The 18,242-nt window shown below is 42.9% G+C and overlaps 1 protein-coding gene across 3 annotated transcripts; it reads right to left on the minus strand.

Moving 5' to 3' along the window:
- Positions 1-691: 691 nt before the first annotated feature.
- On the minus strand, positions 692-15,473 carry LSM6 (LSM6 homolog, U6 small nuclear RNA and mRNA degradation associated). 3 transcript variants are annotated; one of them, XM_075614032.1, is made up of 4 exons: positions 15,261-15,473; positions 12,476-12,589; positions 10,018-10,131; positions 692-997 (listed from the first exon to the last, which is right to left on the minus strand). In XM_075614032.1, exons 2-4 carry the CDS (start codon positions 12,567-12,569, stop codon positions 963-965), a joined length of 243 nt encoding a protein of 80 aa, XP_075470147.1. In that variant the 5' UTR covers positions 12,570-12,589; positions 15,261-15,473; the 3' UTR covers positions 692-962. The 3 variants fall into 3 exon arrangements, with proteins under 3 accessions (XP_075470147.1, XP_075470138.1, XP_075470155.1); XM_075614023.1 differs by lacking the exon at positions 15,261-15,473 and adding an exon at positions 15,059-15,216; XM_075614040.1 differs by lacking the exon at positions 15,261-15,473 and adding an exon at positions 15,111-15,212.
- Positions 15,474-18,242: the final 2,769 nt, after the last annotated feature.

The following is an 18,242-nucleotide window of genomic DNA, read 5'->3' on the forward strand; positions in this document are numbered from 1 at the left end:
GCGAAGCTACGGTGTCACGTCAAAACAAATGCATTGCCGCCGTTGTGTGCGCTTATAGTAAGCGCGACGCGACGGTTTGGTCGCGATCGCTGGAAGTCATCTCAAGTTGATTTTTCCAGCGACCGCAGCCTGACATCGCCGTCACTATAAGCGTAGCCTTAGAATGCAACATAAGGTTTCTAATATTCGTTTCAGACCAGTTTTGGAGGAGCTTTAATAACATTAACTTCTCTGCCAGGGGTTTAACAAAACAAAAAGTTGTATAATAAAAACATCACTTAACAAGGGTGAACTCACGAAACCAGCTTTGTTTGAGAATAACACTACATCATTGTTGGACAACGTATAAGGCCGTCACATAATGTATCCAATTGTCCAATAGAATTGGAACCAAACAAAATGTTTGTTTGCCTCTCATCACATGGAGCAGTCTTTCCCTCTTGGATTTGTCTGTATGTTTGCTACTCCACCTCCTTACTGTTGAAAAGCATCGCCACCTTCTGTGCAATGAAATGCTTACTTCATTTATATTTAAGCAGAGAAAAGCTGCTAGCAGCTGAACTTTTTGCCTCTGTCTGGATTACAGAGAATTCCGTTTATGACAAAAGGAGCACACAGAAATTAAAGAATTTAGGGCAAGAATAAAATCATGATAAAATCTTTTTGGTTAAGGAAACAAAAACAGTCTATATATATTCCCACAATCTGTATTTATTTTACAACGCAAGGAACAGAGTTACAAATTTTGTAAAACAAAATGTTTTTTTTTTTTTTTTTAACAACCAAAAACAAGAAACGGACTTTTAAACAGGCTTTGTGTTTTCTCCAAAATGTAAGCTGCCATATTGCTTCAGAACGTCAATCTCAAAAGCAAACTGCATCGACGTTGATCTATCGTAGTCTGAACAGCTGGGCTCCCGATACAAAAATAAAATACAAAAAAAAACAAATTTGGCCCATATTCACATCCTCCTCTTCTGCGTGCTTATATACAAAACTGAGGAAACAAACAAGATATATATTTTTTTAACATCCCACTTTTAATTTCAAGATTACTGCACAATTAGATTGTATAAGCATCCATTTAGCCATCTGTGGGACGCAATCCTGGTATTACAATGATGTTTTGTGCAGAAGGGTCATACTGGACTTGAAATGGCTTTATCGCTTCTTTGATGGAAAACCACTCTGTGCTACATGATGGGATGAAGCATGTGAGAATAAAACAGCAGAGGTTGCCATGTGAACAGTATTCTACAGAAAGTTTTTTAATTAAAATAAATAATACAGCATAGGGGGGAAAACAAATAGAAATCTGCTTTAAAAATAAAAGGCAACACAGAGCTTCTTTCAAGTTTTTGTGGGCACTGCACCTTTAAAAAGCTAAATTCCACCCGGTCATTAAATAGTAACCTCACATCTTCCTAAACTATAGAATAGCTATTACAAGATACTTCAATCTAAACCTTCTGTCTGTATCTCTGTTCAATTTAAAAAAGGTCACGCGGACCAATAAGAAGTCACAAGGGATGACCTCGCAGCTTCATATTGGCCCACGGCACCTTTAAACCGCCTTATTGAGTGACCAGTCGCAGCTGCTATCCGCAGCATTTCTAGGTGGTTAGTATCACGGGAAGCAGGGGGTTTCAATGGCACTGAAATAAATAGTTCAGCTCTGGACACCCCATGCTTCATACAGTACATAGTACAATAAAAAAATAAACAAAATAAATAATTACAAAAAAAAATTCAGTTATCCCAAGAAACAACCTTCTTTAATGTGAGGTGAACTTAAGTTAACATGTAATAGTAACACTGCATCCACAAAGAACAACATAGCATTATGTCATGTTTCTCCTGTAAAGAGTCAAGTGTTAACTATAATGGACGTTAATGACAATGACATGAAAATTCTATGCAAATGAAGTATTCCACCCACCAAATAAATAAATAAAAGGAAGCGGGGGAAAAAAAAAAAAGACAAATATGGCCAGTGTCAGACGTCGCAACATAAGTTACCATGTTATGAGGAAATTATTAGCTGCCGGAGCGAAACCCTTACCCAACGGCTATTGTGTACACAGCGTTTTCAAGCAAGCTTTAAAACAAAAAGTGCGAACGGTCGCTTTAATTGGGAGTATATTAATATACTTTAAGGGAAAGAGTGGCTCTGGCATGGAGTTTGAAGCAGGGGAACCTGGTTCAATTCCTGGTGTTGGCTCCTTGTGACCTTGGGCAAGTCACTATCTCCCTGTGCCTCAGGCACCAAAAACATAGATTGTAAGCTATACGGGGCAGGGACTGTGTTGCTACGTAAAATTAGCAGCGCTATACAAGAACAATTATAATTATTATTAAGAGGCAATCCAAGCCGTTTATTTTTTATACAGGAATGAAGCAGGGGGTCTCTGGAGCTGAACTCCATTAATTTCAGCTCAGTGGACCACATGCTTATAGGAGGTACTTACCACCATGGTGGGTACCAATAGCCATTCCAGGGTTCACTATACATCTGCTTCAGAGCTCCTGGGCCCTGCAGGCCAATAGGTAGCCATGATGTCATCAGGCTCGGCTTCCTATTGGCCCATGTGACAAGGAAGCTGAAAACTGCAGATACCGGAACCACCTTCAGAGGCATCTCCGGAAGCAGGGGGTCCCCAGAGCAAAAATGAATGGGGTCCAGCACCGGGCACCCCCTGCTTCAAACTTGTATTTAAAAATTTAAACAAAAAAAAAAAAATGCTTGGATTGCTCCTTTAAATTGAGTGATGAGTTGAGCGACTACTTGGAAATTAAACACGCATAACAGACTACAGACCTCCAGGACAAGATGAGAACTTGGATAGTGCGTTAGAGGACATCACCATGACAACAATAAAAGAAGAGGTAATTATGGGAGACTTCACTCTGACAGATATAGACTGGCATGCGTCTGAAGCAGGTTCAGACAGAAGCACGGACATCCTCTATTCTTTTTAAGCAACATCACACAAGCAATTTGCGAGAGATCCGATTTGCAAAGAAGTAATACTAGACTTAATACTTACACATGGGGACAGAGTAACAGATGTATTTGTTGGTGATGGTGAAAACTTGGGCAACAGATCAGTGCAAAGTCATACCCCACACAAAACTAAGGCCACGCTTGTAGTGCCGGTGACAGGTGACGTTACCAGTCACGAAAGTTGAATTTAAAGTTTAGGCGACGTCGCTGGCTACAAGGCCAGTGACGTCAGAAAAGGGGGAGGGCAGAGGGACGGAGAAGCTCCTGATTGGCTGCAAGGGGAGACCGTCGCCGAAAAAATCTAAAATATCAGTGACTACCAGATTTGTGGTAGCACTATCGCTCCGTCGCAGACGCATGCACTATAAGCGCCAACAACGCATTTGTTTTGATGCGACGGTTGCGTCGCTATAAGTGCAGCCTAAGGTTTTATATATCAGGATGGCTTCCTTTTCAGAGACAGGAAATTATTTATGGGATTATTTGGCAGGGTGGAGGTATTTGAGTGGAGCACATGATTAGTGGGGAAAAAAATACTATAAAAATACAACACAAAAAGCAATAGGCAGGTTAGTAAAAGCACAAGGAAAAGCCAATATGGTTCTCAAAGGAGATGGCAGATATTTTAAAAGATTAAACAAGAAAAAAAAATGTATTTATGGTATAAAAAAGGAGGAATAGTAGGAGTAACAGTATTGTTGAGGGAGACAAAAAGGTCACCTTACCACCTTACTTTTGTTCAGTCTTCACAGTTAAAGGTGAAGGGGGGGACGACCACAGTTGGGCAACAGGAATATAAAGGGGAAGAATGTGAACACTAGTCCATTTACAGAGGAAAAAGTCCTACTGGAATTTTCAAAACTAGAAGTTTATGGGACCAGATTTAGTACATCCAAGGCTGCTAAAAGTGCTTAGGGGTGTGCGGGAACTATTAACAGGTGTAGTTCTAGGTGAATGGAGAAGAGTAAGCGTAGTTCCATTTAACAAAAATGGAAGTAGGGAAGAGGCAGCCAACTACAGGTCACCGAACTCGAAGTCAGTAGTGGGGAAGATAACTTTTTTCAGATCTTGCCGTAACTTTTCCGGGAAGATCCTTCCATGGCAGTGCTCGCCAATGGGTTAAGCTCCACCCTACTGCTGAGATAGGACAGAAAACGTTCCACCTTGTGGGAGGCCCTTTAAATAGTTAACACACACACACAGAATCCCAGCAAGCTCAAGAAACCCCAAAACATACCACATAATATATCTATATCATGTCAAAAGGAGAGCTACTGAGTGTGGCCAAATGTATACAACAAAAGACAGAAATGCCCAAAGCTACATTCAATATGACACAAATACACCGTGAAATACCTATATATTCTCTGGAAAAATTGTCATTTAGTTAAACCCTTTGGGCAAAGCATTATACAGTAAGCCTGCAAGCTGTGGCTTGCAGGCTTATAACGCTTTGGCCAAAGGGTTTAACTAAATGACAATTTTTCAAGAGAATATATAGGTATTTCACGGTGTATGTGTGTCATATTGGATGTAGCATTGGGCATTTCTGTCTTTTGTTATAGGTGCTTTAGCCAATCCTTTACTCCCGAGGTAGTTATGATACAAAAGCTGAAACATAATATATACAAGTTAATATCGTACAACAAATGCTATTGGGTGGGAAATGATGAGTACTGCCATGGAAGGACCTTCCAGGAAAAAATAATAAATAATGGTAAGATCTAAAACAAGTCTCTTTTCCTGGTAGTCCCCATGGCAGTGGTCAACAATGGGACTTGCCAAAGCAGTACCGTAAACAAAAGAGGGATTCAAATAATTACCACCGAAAAGAGCAAAATCAACATTTCTTTATTAAGCAGAAACAATGTACTGAAGGATTTTCCTGCCAAAACATGCGTCTGTCGAGGCATGTACATCCACACGATGGTGCTTTATAAGCGTGTGAATAGAAGTCCAAACAGTTGTCCTGCATAACTCTGCAGGAGAAGAAGCTTCTGCGTTTGCCAGCCAAGATGTGACCATTGCCCTTGTAGAATGTGCAATGATCAGCTTTGGAGCTGGTTTCATCAGGATGTTGTGTGCTTTTTTGACAGCCATTACAAATTGAATGGCTTATTATCGCCTTTGGAGCCGCTTGCCCCTTTATTCGCGCTCGAATGGGAGGAAGAATCGATTGAATTTTCAGAAATTCGTTGTTCTGGCAAGAAACTATTTAAGACACCCTACTACATCTGGTGTATGCAATACCCGTTCCTCATCGTTCTAAGGATTCAGACAAAATGAAGATTAAGTCAATTCTTGATCAAAATGGAAGGCTGAAACCACCTTTGTTAAGAATTACTGGACTGGTCTCAGGACAACCCTGTTCTGGTGAAATATCAAGAACGAATCCTTTATGGACAATGCTTGCAACTTGCTAATTCTATAATTTTAAGTGTTAAATCTGTGTTGAAGTGGTTCAAAAAGGAGCTCATCAACGCTTGCAGAAGCAAGGGTAAAAATCACAGGGTCCTTAAAAATTGTGGTTTAATTTTCCCAAAGATTAAAAAAAAACAAAAAAAAAAAACAACCACACCTCATGAGATCCACCGTAGCAAATTGTTTTCCAAGTAATGCTGAAATGTGCACCTTCAGGGAACGAACACCGAGCCCTGCCTCCAAGCACTCCTGCAGACATTCAAGGATTGCTGGAACAGGTACATCCAAAAATGTTATATTCTGGCGTTGACAGTGAAAAAAGCCTTGCCAAATGTTGAAATACACTGTTGATGTTCAGATCTTTCTTGCTGCCATCAAGCTCTGTATGACTGCGACACATCCCTAGTCTTGAGAAATTTCCGCTCAACCTCCAGGCCGTCAAATTCGAGGATTCTGGATTGGGATGTTGAAAGGGCCCTGTGAACACTGGCAATTGCAATGGTTTGTCCAGCACCAAATTGATTAATTGTAGAAACCAGGCTCTGCATGGCCAGTTTGGAACTATTGCCACTACCTCCGCCTCATCCTGGATTATTTCCCCCCCGAGTACCCTTGGTATGAGGGCAATTGGAGGAAATATGTACACCAGTTTAAAGTCCCATTGGAAGGGGAGGGCGTCCACACGTGGCTTCCAGGTGAAACTCAAACAGAATTTGTTTGACCTTCTGTTTAATATAATCGCCATCAGGTCCATATCTGGAAGTCCCCCATATTCCCACCAACTGTCTGAAGATAGTCTTTTCAAGGGACCATTCTCCTGACTCTAAAGCCCGCCAAATGTTAAAATCGACTCACAATTATTGTAGAAGAACTGAACTTTTGTCCCCCTTGTTTACTTATATATGTAACCGCTGTTTGGTTGTCTGACCAAGTTGAGGGTGCTTAGTTGTATTTGTAATGAAGAAGTGATTACCAGCATTTTTGTTCTCAATTCCAGAACCTTTGCTGGTACATTGTGACTCCTCAAATCTAGAATCTCTCGAACAAGGGGGCAATTCAGCCAGTACCAAGATCAATTAGTTCTTTTACACTTTCTTTCAACGCATGTGCGGCCTGTTTGCCAAGAGACAATCGGGATGCCTTGAATTTGTGTCTCCCTGGAATCTTTCTGAATTTGATACAATAACCTTTGAGAACTATACTTTGCACCCAAGCATCCAAAATGGTTTGGGCCCCGACCTCCCGAAATTGATGGAGCCTTGCTCAGACATGGGTTGCCTGATCCAATCTAATTTCATGCGAACCATCCAAATATTTTATAATAGGGGCCACCTCTCCTTGGACCGCAAAAAAATTGAACTTTTACTAACCCACCACATCAGTGTCCTTGAATATCCTTTTCCCGGTCTATACGACTTCATGTTCCAGGTGCTGAATCTTTCACTCATCATAGCTGAATTTCCAAATCTCCACCTTCTTTCTTGTGGTAGGAAAAATACTCTTTCCTCCTGAAGCTCTATTATTTCCAATCCTTTTCCAAAAATGTGATGAACTTCAATGGGAATCATACATTGTTTGAATCCCAGGCTTCCACATTCTCCTTCCTGAATGGATACACTGTGGTAAATTTCCTTGTCTTGCCCACTCTTGTCTGGCTGTGTCCATTCATTCTTATACCACATCATGCCCAAAAAAGGTGTTTAGGCTTTCTATGGATACCTCTAAAAATACGATCCAGTTCTGTAGGGATGGGCACATGCTCCAAATTCAGAACTTCACTCATTGCCTTAATAAGAGGCCCAATGAGCTCCAAATCAAATGTCGACTATTCCTTTGTAGAATAATCATTATCTGACAATTCAAAATCTGCCTCCATACTGCAGAATTGTTCTTCTTCCGACTCCTCAGGAGGCGGCGCTCTATAATCTCTCCAGAATGGTATGTGACCTTGTGTTTTTGACCTTTGTTTGCCGACTGAGGATGCCGCCTTAATTGCCTGTGTTACGGCGTCCTTTATCCAAAACATGAAATCAGCCACTGGCTCCACAGGTTCCCTTGAGGAAGCTCTCAGAGTTTCTTGTTCTTCAAAGCCGTTTTTTCATAGGCAGCGCAATATTTCATTTTCCTTTCTGTCTTCTTAAAGGTAGACTCAATAGCCATTTTAACTCCACTTTTCTCTGGCTGTATAGCTGTATCACCGATAGACATATAGGTCAATTCTGTTTCTAAAATGAGATGGCTACAACAGAGCAAAAACAGCAAACACTGACTAACTCCAGTGGGCTTACTTGTATTCTTAGGGATAGCACCCTTTCCTGAACCAGCATCTATTGCAAGCAAGTCAATAGACTAGCAGATTTATTTGGCAGACTACCTACTCCGAGCTTTATAGTTCCGAGCAATCCTTCCAATCCTGAGCAATTTTCTCCGGCTTGTGCAGGTTCCTTTGAGGGTCTGCCGGCAGTTTTTGCAGCAGGGCAGCAGTGTTCACCGGCCAAGCATATCTTTTTATAAGGGCTGCGTGTCTTCCGCATTCCATAACTCCGCCCAAGCCGACAGCAGAGCGCGTGCAGGCATCTCACAGATTAGCTGCTGCTAACCTCTGCGGTACTTTGCAGCATAGCCAGCTCCACGGACAGGCAAAGCCTTGGAGTGTGGGACGTCCGGGCTTCAGAGTCCAGAACTACACTGGATCGACTACTTAAGACAGTGAGGAAAGCTCAAATTTGTAAACAAACACTACTGGTATTTATAGGGGTTTCCAAAGGTAAAACGTTTTCTGCTCTGTCTCAGAAGTAAGGTGAAAGTTAACCCATTGGTGACCATTGCCATGGGTACTTCTGGTGCTGGTTCTACCAGTCCATACCCGGCTGTCCTAATTTCTTTCTTTTTTCAGTTTATTCATTGTCCCTATTGGTATTATTATTTTAAGATTAGCGCTGTTAAGCACATTTCTTTTTGTTACCATGAAATACATGTAAACACTGCTGTAAGATAGAATTGTAGTTGAATGGATAAGACATTGGTCTAAGGATAACCAGCAGTTGTGGTAAATGGATATTTAGAGGAGGGGAAGTGACCAGTGGAGTACCTCAGTGATCTGTACTGGAACTAGGGCCCTTTGATGTCCTACATTGGTCTGGAAGGGGAAAGTATGAAGTTTTACAGAGGAGACAGATCTGGAACAGGGTTGACAACCCCAAGATGGTTACAATTTAATGCACTTTGTCCCCCCAAAAAAATCAAAAGGCAGAATACAGGATTAATGGCATTATAATGTCAACTACCATAGAGGAAAGGCACCCCGAAAGGCATTATTTCAGCAGACTTAAAAGTGGGCAATGTAATAAAGCAACGGGGAAAGTCTGTAGGTTGCAATGTTGTATAGGGAGACTTATTAGCTGGAAACTGTGCAAAGAAGGGCTACTAAAATGTTGCATGACCTACAGCACTTTCACATACATAAAAGGGTTAAAACAAAAAAGGATAGGAGAGAATCGGACCAAGAGGCCATGCGCTGAAGCTTGAACGTGACAGGATCGGGAGAAATGTGTGGAAGTACTTCACAGAAAAGGGTGGTGGATACAGGGAACAGCGTCCCAGAAGAGTTGGTAGGGGCTAACAGTAACAAAATTCAAACATGCTATCCCAAGGCTAACCTGCATACAAAAAATAATTAAAAAAAATATCAAATATGGACTGAGGCTTTATAGAAGAAGGGAAAATAGGCGGGCTGTGTGAGCCCAAGTGGTTCTTATCTGCCATCAAACTCTATGTTTCTATACAAAAAAAAAATTTTTCTTTAAAAAGGAGCATTTAATTGAAAAATAAAATTTAAGCCACAACATTTAGAGTTGTTTACTAAAGCTAATTAAAAGACGAGTCTCTTCCTGGGTTTTTATTTGTCTGTACTAGATGAGAACCTCCCAGAGACACTTACCTCCATTTGCTGTTGCCATGTTAAAAGCTGTAACGGCTTCCTATTGGCACGCAAGACTGTTAAAGCGGTCATATCACTCACCAAGCTAGGGCTGCAACCTGCATTACTTACTGAGGTATTTCTGGGGAAGCACGAGGGTGCCCAGAGCTGAAATTAATGAGGTTCAGCTCCAGAGACCCCCTACTTCCCACCGTTAATCTGCTTTAGTAAATCGTTCTAAATGTTGTGGTTTTATTACCCATAATTATAAATTCATAAATAAAATATTTTTCTAAAAAAAATATACACATGTTCAAGTCACTTTTCAGATTAAAATTATATATCTTTGTAAATATTGTTAGGCAATGTTCTTGTAGGGTAATTGATCCCAGGGAAGTATGGGTTTGTTACAAGCGGTTTTACTTTTGTCTTCTGATGTGACATTACCAGCAGGATAATCATTGCAAAAGCAATGAAACAGTATTGTAGACAAGTTTAAGAATAATGTAGATTATATCTGTTCCTCGTGTCTTACCGTGCCATTGGGAGTTTTTTTAGCAGCTACATCAGGCTTCACACAGGTGAAGTGTGTGTGTGAAAGGTGCAGAATAGTCAAAACCCAGTATAGGTGTCACATACATTTATATCTAATTGTACGTTCGAAGTGTCTTACCATTATTTCCTCGGATAAATGCATCACCATATTTATTTTTCAGTTGTCCATTGACATATTCTTCTGTCTGTTCCAAAGCGATGTTCATGTAGCCATCTAAGCATGCTAGTACACCTGAAAATACAAATGTGTGATAAAGGAAAGGTGTATGGAAAATGTGCACAGATCATTTGACAAAAAGATGTCAATAGTTGACAGAGACACCTTTCTGTTCTGTATATGGCAAACGATCTCAGTAACAGACCAGCCATGAATCCCTTTACCTTAGCTGAAGTAGACCGACTGCAGAAATGCTGCCTGGTAGAGACACTACATTTGTTTAAATTCCTAATATTTTAATATTTGACTGTTTTCTCATGCTTTGTATATAACACATTCATAAGGATTAGCCCCATACCTCAAACTTCTCACTAAACTGAGGCCGGGTGCCATTGCAGTGCTAAAATCACCACATACAGGCATACCCCGCATTAACGTACGCAATGGGACCGGAGCATGTATGTAAAGCGAAAATGTACTTAAAGTGAAGCACTACCTTTTCCCACTTATTGATGCATGTACTGTACGGCAATCGTCATATACATGCATAACTGATGTAAATAACACATTTATAACAGGCTCTATAGTCTCCCCGCTTGCGCACAGCTTCGGTACAGGTAGGGAGCCGGTATTGCTGTTCAGGATGTGCTGAAAGGCGCATGCGTGAGCTGCTGTTTGCCTATTGGGTGATATGTCCTTACTCGCGAGTGTACTTAAAGTGAGTATCCTTAAACCGGGGTATACCTGTACAATTAAAAATGTCATAGGCAGAATGACTGCTAGATCACAGCAGACAAAACAACAGCATAGCATATCCAAGACAATACTCTTCTGATACATTTTATGTTAGCAGTAACTCGCCATTGCTATATACTGTAGAGAGTGTGAGTGTTGGGACGAGTATTATAAACTGTTATGGAATCTCAATTGCAGAGATGCCCGGAACAGATACTCAAAAGACATAGGACTCACTAAATGCCCACATCCAGGGGCTTATCTTGGATGCAATATGAGCTCTACACATGCATAACATCTATCTCGCATGAGACCATTACATGCACATATACGCATATGCACGTGTACAGAACATCCAGCTTCCTATGATGAACATTCACATCCTTGGTAGTCTTTACATGAGATCCTTGTACTAGGAGCTTACATACAGATTCTTGCGCAATCTTCACGATTTTACTCAGTTGCTTGTTATTTAAGTTTCTTTTAAACTGTTCATTCCAGCTAAATTTCACACTGACCACACAGATAGATAGATATATATATATTCTCTCTCTCTCTCTCTCTATATATATATATATATATATAATAAATCTGTACTGTGGTGCGCCATTAAGAGGGATACTTTGAGTGGATGATGTCTCCCTGACATGATCCATCATTTTTCCTGGCGCTAAATCACTCCAACAGATCGGTGGCCAGTCCGACGGAAACAGAAGTGGTGCTTCCTCCACAAGTTTCTGGGGTCTGCTCGAGTCGTGTGAGCACTCCTGGAGCAATCACACAACTTGCGAGTCCAGTGGCACGCTGCGGTCGTCAAACTCCCGACACTGTAAAGATTAATGCTACGATAACAAAATCCATATATTAACACAGGACACATCCTCCTAAAACAAGAAGGAGCCGGCACTCCAGAGGTCTTCATACAAAAGAAAGAAATTTTAAATTCACACAGATGTGAATTTAAAATTTCTTTCTTTTGTATGAAGACCTCTGGAGTGTCGGCTCCTTCTTGTTTTAGGAGGATGTGTCCTGTATTATAGGTCTCCCCAGTGGGGTGTGATCTCTGTGCACCTGAGGCAGTTGCATAAATCCAGTGAACGCACCTATTTCTTTCTTTTATATGAACACAGGAAACTTTACAAGCCGTCTATACTCCACACAGCCAAAAACCTGTCCCTGATCTAAAGAATCATTGGTTTAAAGTAAATCATTCGTAACATGTCCATAATATAGAAGCTGTAAAATGTATCAATTAAATACAGGCATACCCCGGTTTAAGGACACTCACTTTAAGTACACTCGCGAGTAAGTACATATCGCTCAATAGGCAAACAGCAGCTCACGCATGCGCCTGTCAGCACGTCCTGAACAGCAATACCAGCTCCCTACCTGTACCGCAGCTGTACGCAAGCGGGGAGACTATAGAGCCTGTTACACATGCGTTATTTACATCAGTTATGCACGTATATGACGATTGCCGTACAGTACAGTACATGCATCAATAAGTGGGGAAAAGGGAGTGCTTCACTTTAAGTACATTTTCGCTTTACATACATGCTCCGGTCCCATTGCGTATGTTAATGCGGGGTATGCCTTTATTTTCTTTTTAGACTGTTGCCACAGGATGCAAGCCTGGCACGAAGTGGTTATTTTTTTCCCCTTTCCATCTATAAAGTTCCGTTACCTCGATAGTCGACTCCAGAGTTGAGTTTTACGACTACCGGCCGACCAATAATCTGCTTCAAGAAGTCACTCGGTGTTTGTTTTCGTAGACTCATTCTGGTCTCCTTGCACAGAACTGGAAACATTTAGGACAAATTAATACTAATAATTTTAATTAAAAGACAAGAAATAAGTTTAACTAGTAACATGTGAGCAATAAGCAACCTGTGCATAAGCATGTAGTTCCCATTTAAGTCACATTTTGATAAAAGAATGTTGCTTGATTTTTATTCCACAAATATCTGAACCAAGGTTTCAAGTTACATACAGTTGTGTCCTCGAGAAATTAGATACCGTCTGGAAAAACACACTTCAGCTAGACCAGAGGGTGTGCAAACTTTTCAGTGTGCCCCCCTGCCTGTTCCACCCGCTTACTTGGTGTACGGCATCTTCTGACACGTCGCTGGAAGCCGCCGGAAACCAGGTAAGGGAAGTAAAGGCCTTGCGTACGCTCCCCGACATTTCATTTAAATGCCTTCGGGAAGAGCACAGTGCCTCTGTAACCGCCCCCCCCCATGAAAAGCTCACACCTCCCCCAGTTTGCTAGACAACAGAAACATGAAATCGTGAATTTTTATAAAATGACCCGGCCATCAGTGTTCTTTTACTGAAGGATTACAAGGCAAATTTTGTAGCTAAAGAACTGAGATTCCTGGAGATGCCTCATTTTGTTTTTTAGACAGAGGAATCCCCAAACTACCATACAAAGTAGTTATGCGTTAGGCCGAGTTCAGGGTGGATGCTACGCGACGTGCGCATGCCCGTCGCAATTTCGGGTTGTCGTGTGAGTTTTCAAACGGAAAACTACACCGGCGGCAAAGTACAGCGTTGACGCTGCAACTTTTTGCTGCTACAACCCAAAATGATTTTTTGGTGCTGCAGTCGCTTCATGTGACGTGAGCTGGTTCAGCGAACCAGCTCCGTGACACGTTCGCCACGCCCCGACCCAACTTCTGCAGCCAAGGCACAGATCGCTGAGCTGCAGGAGCACGCGGCAGAGGCGCGCACGGACGCTTGCGGCCGCAGCATCCACCCTGAACTCGGCCTTACATGGATGACAAGCAAGCTTTGTGTGCGCCTAAGGAGATGTACTTTGATATCCCCTAGTATTCTCACTCAATTTGTGCATCATTTACTCTGCACTATCGCAACTAAACTAAGAGTTTTTTTCTACTTAATGTATTATATAAATTAGATTATTCCTGTTGCATTTGTTTTTCCTTTTTAAGTTAGTTTGGAAACATGGTACACGAAAGGATTTTCACATTTGTTTATCTGCTTGCGGTGACATTGCCATGTGTTAAGCAACATGCATCTTCCCCTGCTGCCTGGGAGACTGGTATGGGTAGGCCGCTGGTGAAAGAAACAGACTGGACCAACATATTCGGCTTTCCTAAACACCTAATAAATATATGTATTCATCTTAAACCAAAAAAAGTACAGATTTTTGTCGTTCCTCTCTGGGGGACACCCGGTTAAAAAACAAAACCACAAACGGGGAATGGAAGGGGGGGGGGGTTGAAAAACCACACATATACACAACAATTCAGCTAAGCTAAGGCAATCACCACGCAAATTGGGTCAAACAATTACGGCTACATGGAGATACTCAGCGCTGTGATACAGAACTCCGGGAGATCAGAGGGCGGCTCATCTGGCAGCAGAAATATAATACTGTATATATAAGGCCTCGTCCAGGGTGGGTAGAGGCGCGCTGGCGCTCCAGCGCTGCCCCCTGCTCGGCTGTGCTTTTCCTGGCCGGCTAGGTGCGCGTGCCAGGGGGCGCGGCCTCTACGTCACGGAGCTGGTTCGCCCTCATTGGGCGAACCGCTCACGTGACGCGCTTGCGAGCGGCAAATTCAAATTTGCTCGCTCGGCAAGCGGCTGAGCGCCGAGCAGGCACGCCCGCTCACGCAGGACACGTGCATTGCTGCAACGTGTCTAGCGTGAGTGCCCGCTCAGCGCCACCCTGGACGAACCGTTACAGCTGCAGGAGGAGCTTCACCGGGTTATAGAAAATAAAGGCAATTATTTCTTTTCTAAAGACTATCAACTTCAGGATAGCTTGCGAAAACTGAGGCCGCGTCCATGGATAGTGCTTGCGGGCGGAGTCACACTGAGGCTCGCTTCCGTTCAGCACTGAGCCCCTACAGCCGCAATGAAAGCGGCTTTAGTAGGGGCTCGCCTACGCTTCCACGCGCTTGCGGAAGCGTAGGTCTTAGGGAAATTTTACATTTTCCCGCTTGCCAGAGCGCAGGGCCGGTCACGTGAGCGGTTCGCGCAATGAAGGCGAACCAGCTCCGTGACGTCACTGGCCCCCCCACCGACACGCCCCCGGGCGGCACGCTAAGGCCAGGGAAAGCACCCGCTTTCCCTGAGCCTCAGCGCGCCTCCGCCCAACCCGCCAGAACCATGGCCGAGGCCGCTGCAACTAAACCACAAGGAGATGTTATGGATTTATAATGACTCATATTTAAAAACAGAAAAAAAAACACTTATTTATATAAGGACTCCCCGTTATTGTAACAACTGATATCATAGATACTTTGTAAGCTTTCGTGTGCTCTGCCAACCATGTTCTTTGTATGGTTATTTACAGGATTGTGCTCCTAGACAAAGCAGCACTGCATGTCTGCGAAGTCACTATGTGTATCAGTGAGCTCAGCCCGCTGCATATGGCGGGGGTTTGTGAGTGACGGTTGGAGGCGCGCGGTCACCGCACTGAACGTTCTCCGTCTCGAGCTCACCCTCAGCTGCCCGGCGCGCGCTCTTTCGATCCTCCCCGCTTCTCTCTTTCTCTCTTCACGACCTGCGTTAACGTGCTGCTCTCTGCTCTACGGCAGCCGACCAGGGACAATCCCAAAAGGACGCGAACCCCCGGATGGCAGCAGATCAGGTCCGATCTTGTGAAAGGGAAGTGGAACGAGGAAAGTGACGTCGCTTGAGAGCATCACTCGCGACTTTAGCACAGAACGGAGGAGTGTGGGAGCATCGGGCTCGGCCCAGCCAATCAACGTGCTCTTCCGGGGCGAGAGGCGGGGCTTCTGCACTGTAACAGTTGGGCGGGGATCCGTTGACCATGTCTCTATATTATAGTGATGTCATCAGATGTTCAGTCCTCTCTGCATGAGAGGGGCGCGGATCCATGTCCTGCACATATATCTGCCAGTGGGTGAAGCTCATTATAGCAGCTGGGAGGCTGATGAATACTCAGCTGCTGAGATGAATTTAACACCACTTCTATTATGTGTCTGTATTATAGTATGTGTAACCCGCTTTACCCTTCTCTAAAGGAGGTCACATCAGATTAGATATACACAATGGCAATGCTCAGACTCTCAGGCTGTTGCAGGCTGGTCTGAAATGAAAAATGATTGGCACCAAGAACTTTTATAAAACCATAAGATGCTCTATTGACAACCGTCTAAAACGGGTGCGCAAACTTGTTGCGCTGCCCCCCCCCCTTACCTTCAGCGAAGAGTCAAATGATGCGGCGTGGTAATGTGAAGTCACGTGACCCGCTGCGCCATTTGACGTCATGTCTCCATGGTAATGGGCGTAATTTGACGCCGGTTGCAATGGAGACGCGTGGACAAGACGCTGGTGAGTACATTTACAGAGCGTGAGGCCTCTAACCGCAGCGCACACCCCAATAAAGTCTCGGGGTGCGACCCCCCCAGTTTGCGCACCGCTGGTCTAAAACACTCTACAGGTATTGACTTGCGTTGTACTTGACAGAAACTTGGGGCAAACAGTACTTTCACTACTTCATCCCCTTGATAGTTTCCATTTCTATCCAGGGGAGGCACATACAGTTAGGTCCGGAAATAATTGGACACTGATACAAGTTTTGTTATTTCGGCTGTGTACCAAAATAAATTCAAGTTCAAGTTAAATAATGAATACAGGCTGCAAGTGCAATCTATCAGCTTTAATTTGAGGGTATTCACATCCAAATTGGAGGAAGGGTTTAGGAATTACATCTCTTTAATATGTAGCCCCCTCTTTTTCAAGGGACCAAAAGTAATTGGACAATTGACTCAAAAGCTGTTTCATGGACAGGTGTGGGCTATTCCTTTATTATTTCATCATCAATTAAGCAGGTAAAAGGTCTGGAGTTGATTCCAGGTGTGGCATTCACATTTGGAAGCTATTGCTGTGAACCCACAACATGCGGTCAAAGGAGCTCTCAATGCAAGTGAAACAGGGCATCCTTGGGCTGCAATAAAAAAGACAATCCATCACACAGATAGCAGGAACATTAGGAGTGGCCAAATCAACAGTTTGGTCCATTCTGAGAAAAAAAAACTCACTGGTGAGCTCTGCAACACAAAAAGACCTGGACGTCCACGGAAGACATCAGTGGTGGATGATCGTAGGATCCTTTCCATGGTAAAGAAAAACCCCTTCACAACATCCAGCAAAGTGAAGAACACTCTCCAGGAGGTAGGCATATCATTATCCAAGTCTACCATAAAGAGAAGACTTCACGAGAGCAAATACAGAGGGTTCACTACCAGGTGCAAACCATTCATAAGCCTCAAGAATAGAAAGGCCAGATTAGACTTTGCCAAACAATATCTAAAAAAGCCAGCCCAGTTCTGGAACAGCATTCATTGGACATATGAAACTAAGATCAACCTGTACCAGAATGATGGGAAGAAAAAAGTACGGAGAAGGTTTGGAACGGCTCATGATCTGAAGCATACCACATCATCTGTAAAACACGATGGAGTCAGTGTGATGGCATGGGCATGCATGGCTTACAATGGCACTGGGTCACTAGTGTTTATTGATGATGTGACAGAAGACAGAAGCAGCCGGATGAATTCTGAAGTGTATAGGGATATATTGTCTGCTCAGATTCAGCCAAGTTGATTGGACGGCGCTTCACTTTACAGATGGACAATGACGCAAAACATACTGCGAAAGCAACCCAGGAGTTTTTTTAAGGCAAAGAAGTGTAATATTCTGCATTGGCCGAGTCAATCACCTGATCTCAACCCGATCGAGCATGCATTTCACTTGCTGAAGACATAACTTAAGGCAGAAAGACCCACGAACAAAAAACAACTGAAGACAGCTGCAGTAAAGGCCTGGCACAGCATCACAACGGAGGAAACCCAGCGTTTGGTGATGTCCATGCGTTCCAGACTTCTAGCAGTCAATGCCTGCAAAGGATTCTCGACAAAGTATTAAAAATGAACATTTTATTTATGATTGTGTTAATTTTTCTACATTTGAGCCCCTGAAATAAGGGGACAGTGTATGAAAATGGTTGCTATTCCTAAACGTTTCATACAATATTTTTGTTCAACCCCTTGAATTAAAGCTGAAAGTCTGTACTTCTATTGCATCTCAGTTGTTTCATTTCAAATCCATTGTGGTGGCGTACAGAGCCAAAATTATGAAAATTGTGCCAGTGTCCAATTATTTCCGGACCTAACTGTAATTGCACCCAAATTGGTCTCCATTATATGTACCTCTGCACACATCTTTTAAACACCTGTTAAAGTCTGAAGTCAAGTCAGTCTGTTACATGGCGAGCATTATAAACAAATGTGAATAAAGCGCTTGTTTGTACTATAAACTTTCCTTGAGCTCATCATTCTATCTGCATATCCAATCCCAGCACCCTGAACTGAAAGGTATGAGACCCTGAGCACACCCGTGAATATATCCAACTCGATGTAAACTCCTTTAGAGCCAGACAAGTAGGGTACACAAAT

The sequence above is a fragment of the Ascaphus truei genome, chromosome 1 (assembly GCF_040206685.1).
Source record: "Ascaphus truei isolate aAscTru1 chromosome 1, aAscTru1.hap1, whole genome shotgun sequence".
Taxonomy (NCBI): domain Eukaryota; kingdom Metazoa; phylum Chordata; class Amphibia; order Anura; family Ascaphidae; genus Ascaphus; species Ascaphus truei.

Bases quoted from the DNA above. Each gene is read 5' to 3' on its own strand.
- LSM6 (XM_075614023.1), bottom strand. From the start codon at position 15,089: ATGGTTGGCAGAGCACACGAAAGCTTACAAA. The intron at 10,132-12,475 runs GTAACGGAACTT...TTGTATTTTCAG, and splicing joins CTCTGGAGTCGACTATCGAG to GTGTACTAGCATGCTTAGAT. The intron at 998-10,017 runs GTAAGACACTTC...TTGTTTCCTCAG, and splicing joins ATTTATCCGAGGAAATAATG to TTTTGTATATAAGCACGCAG.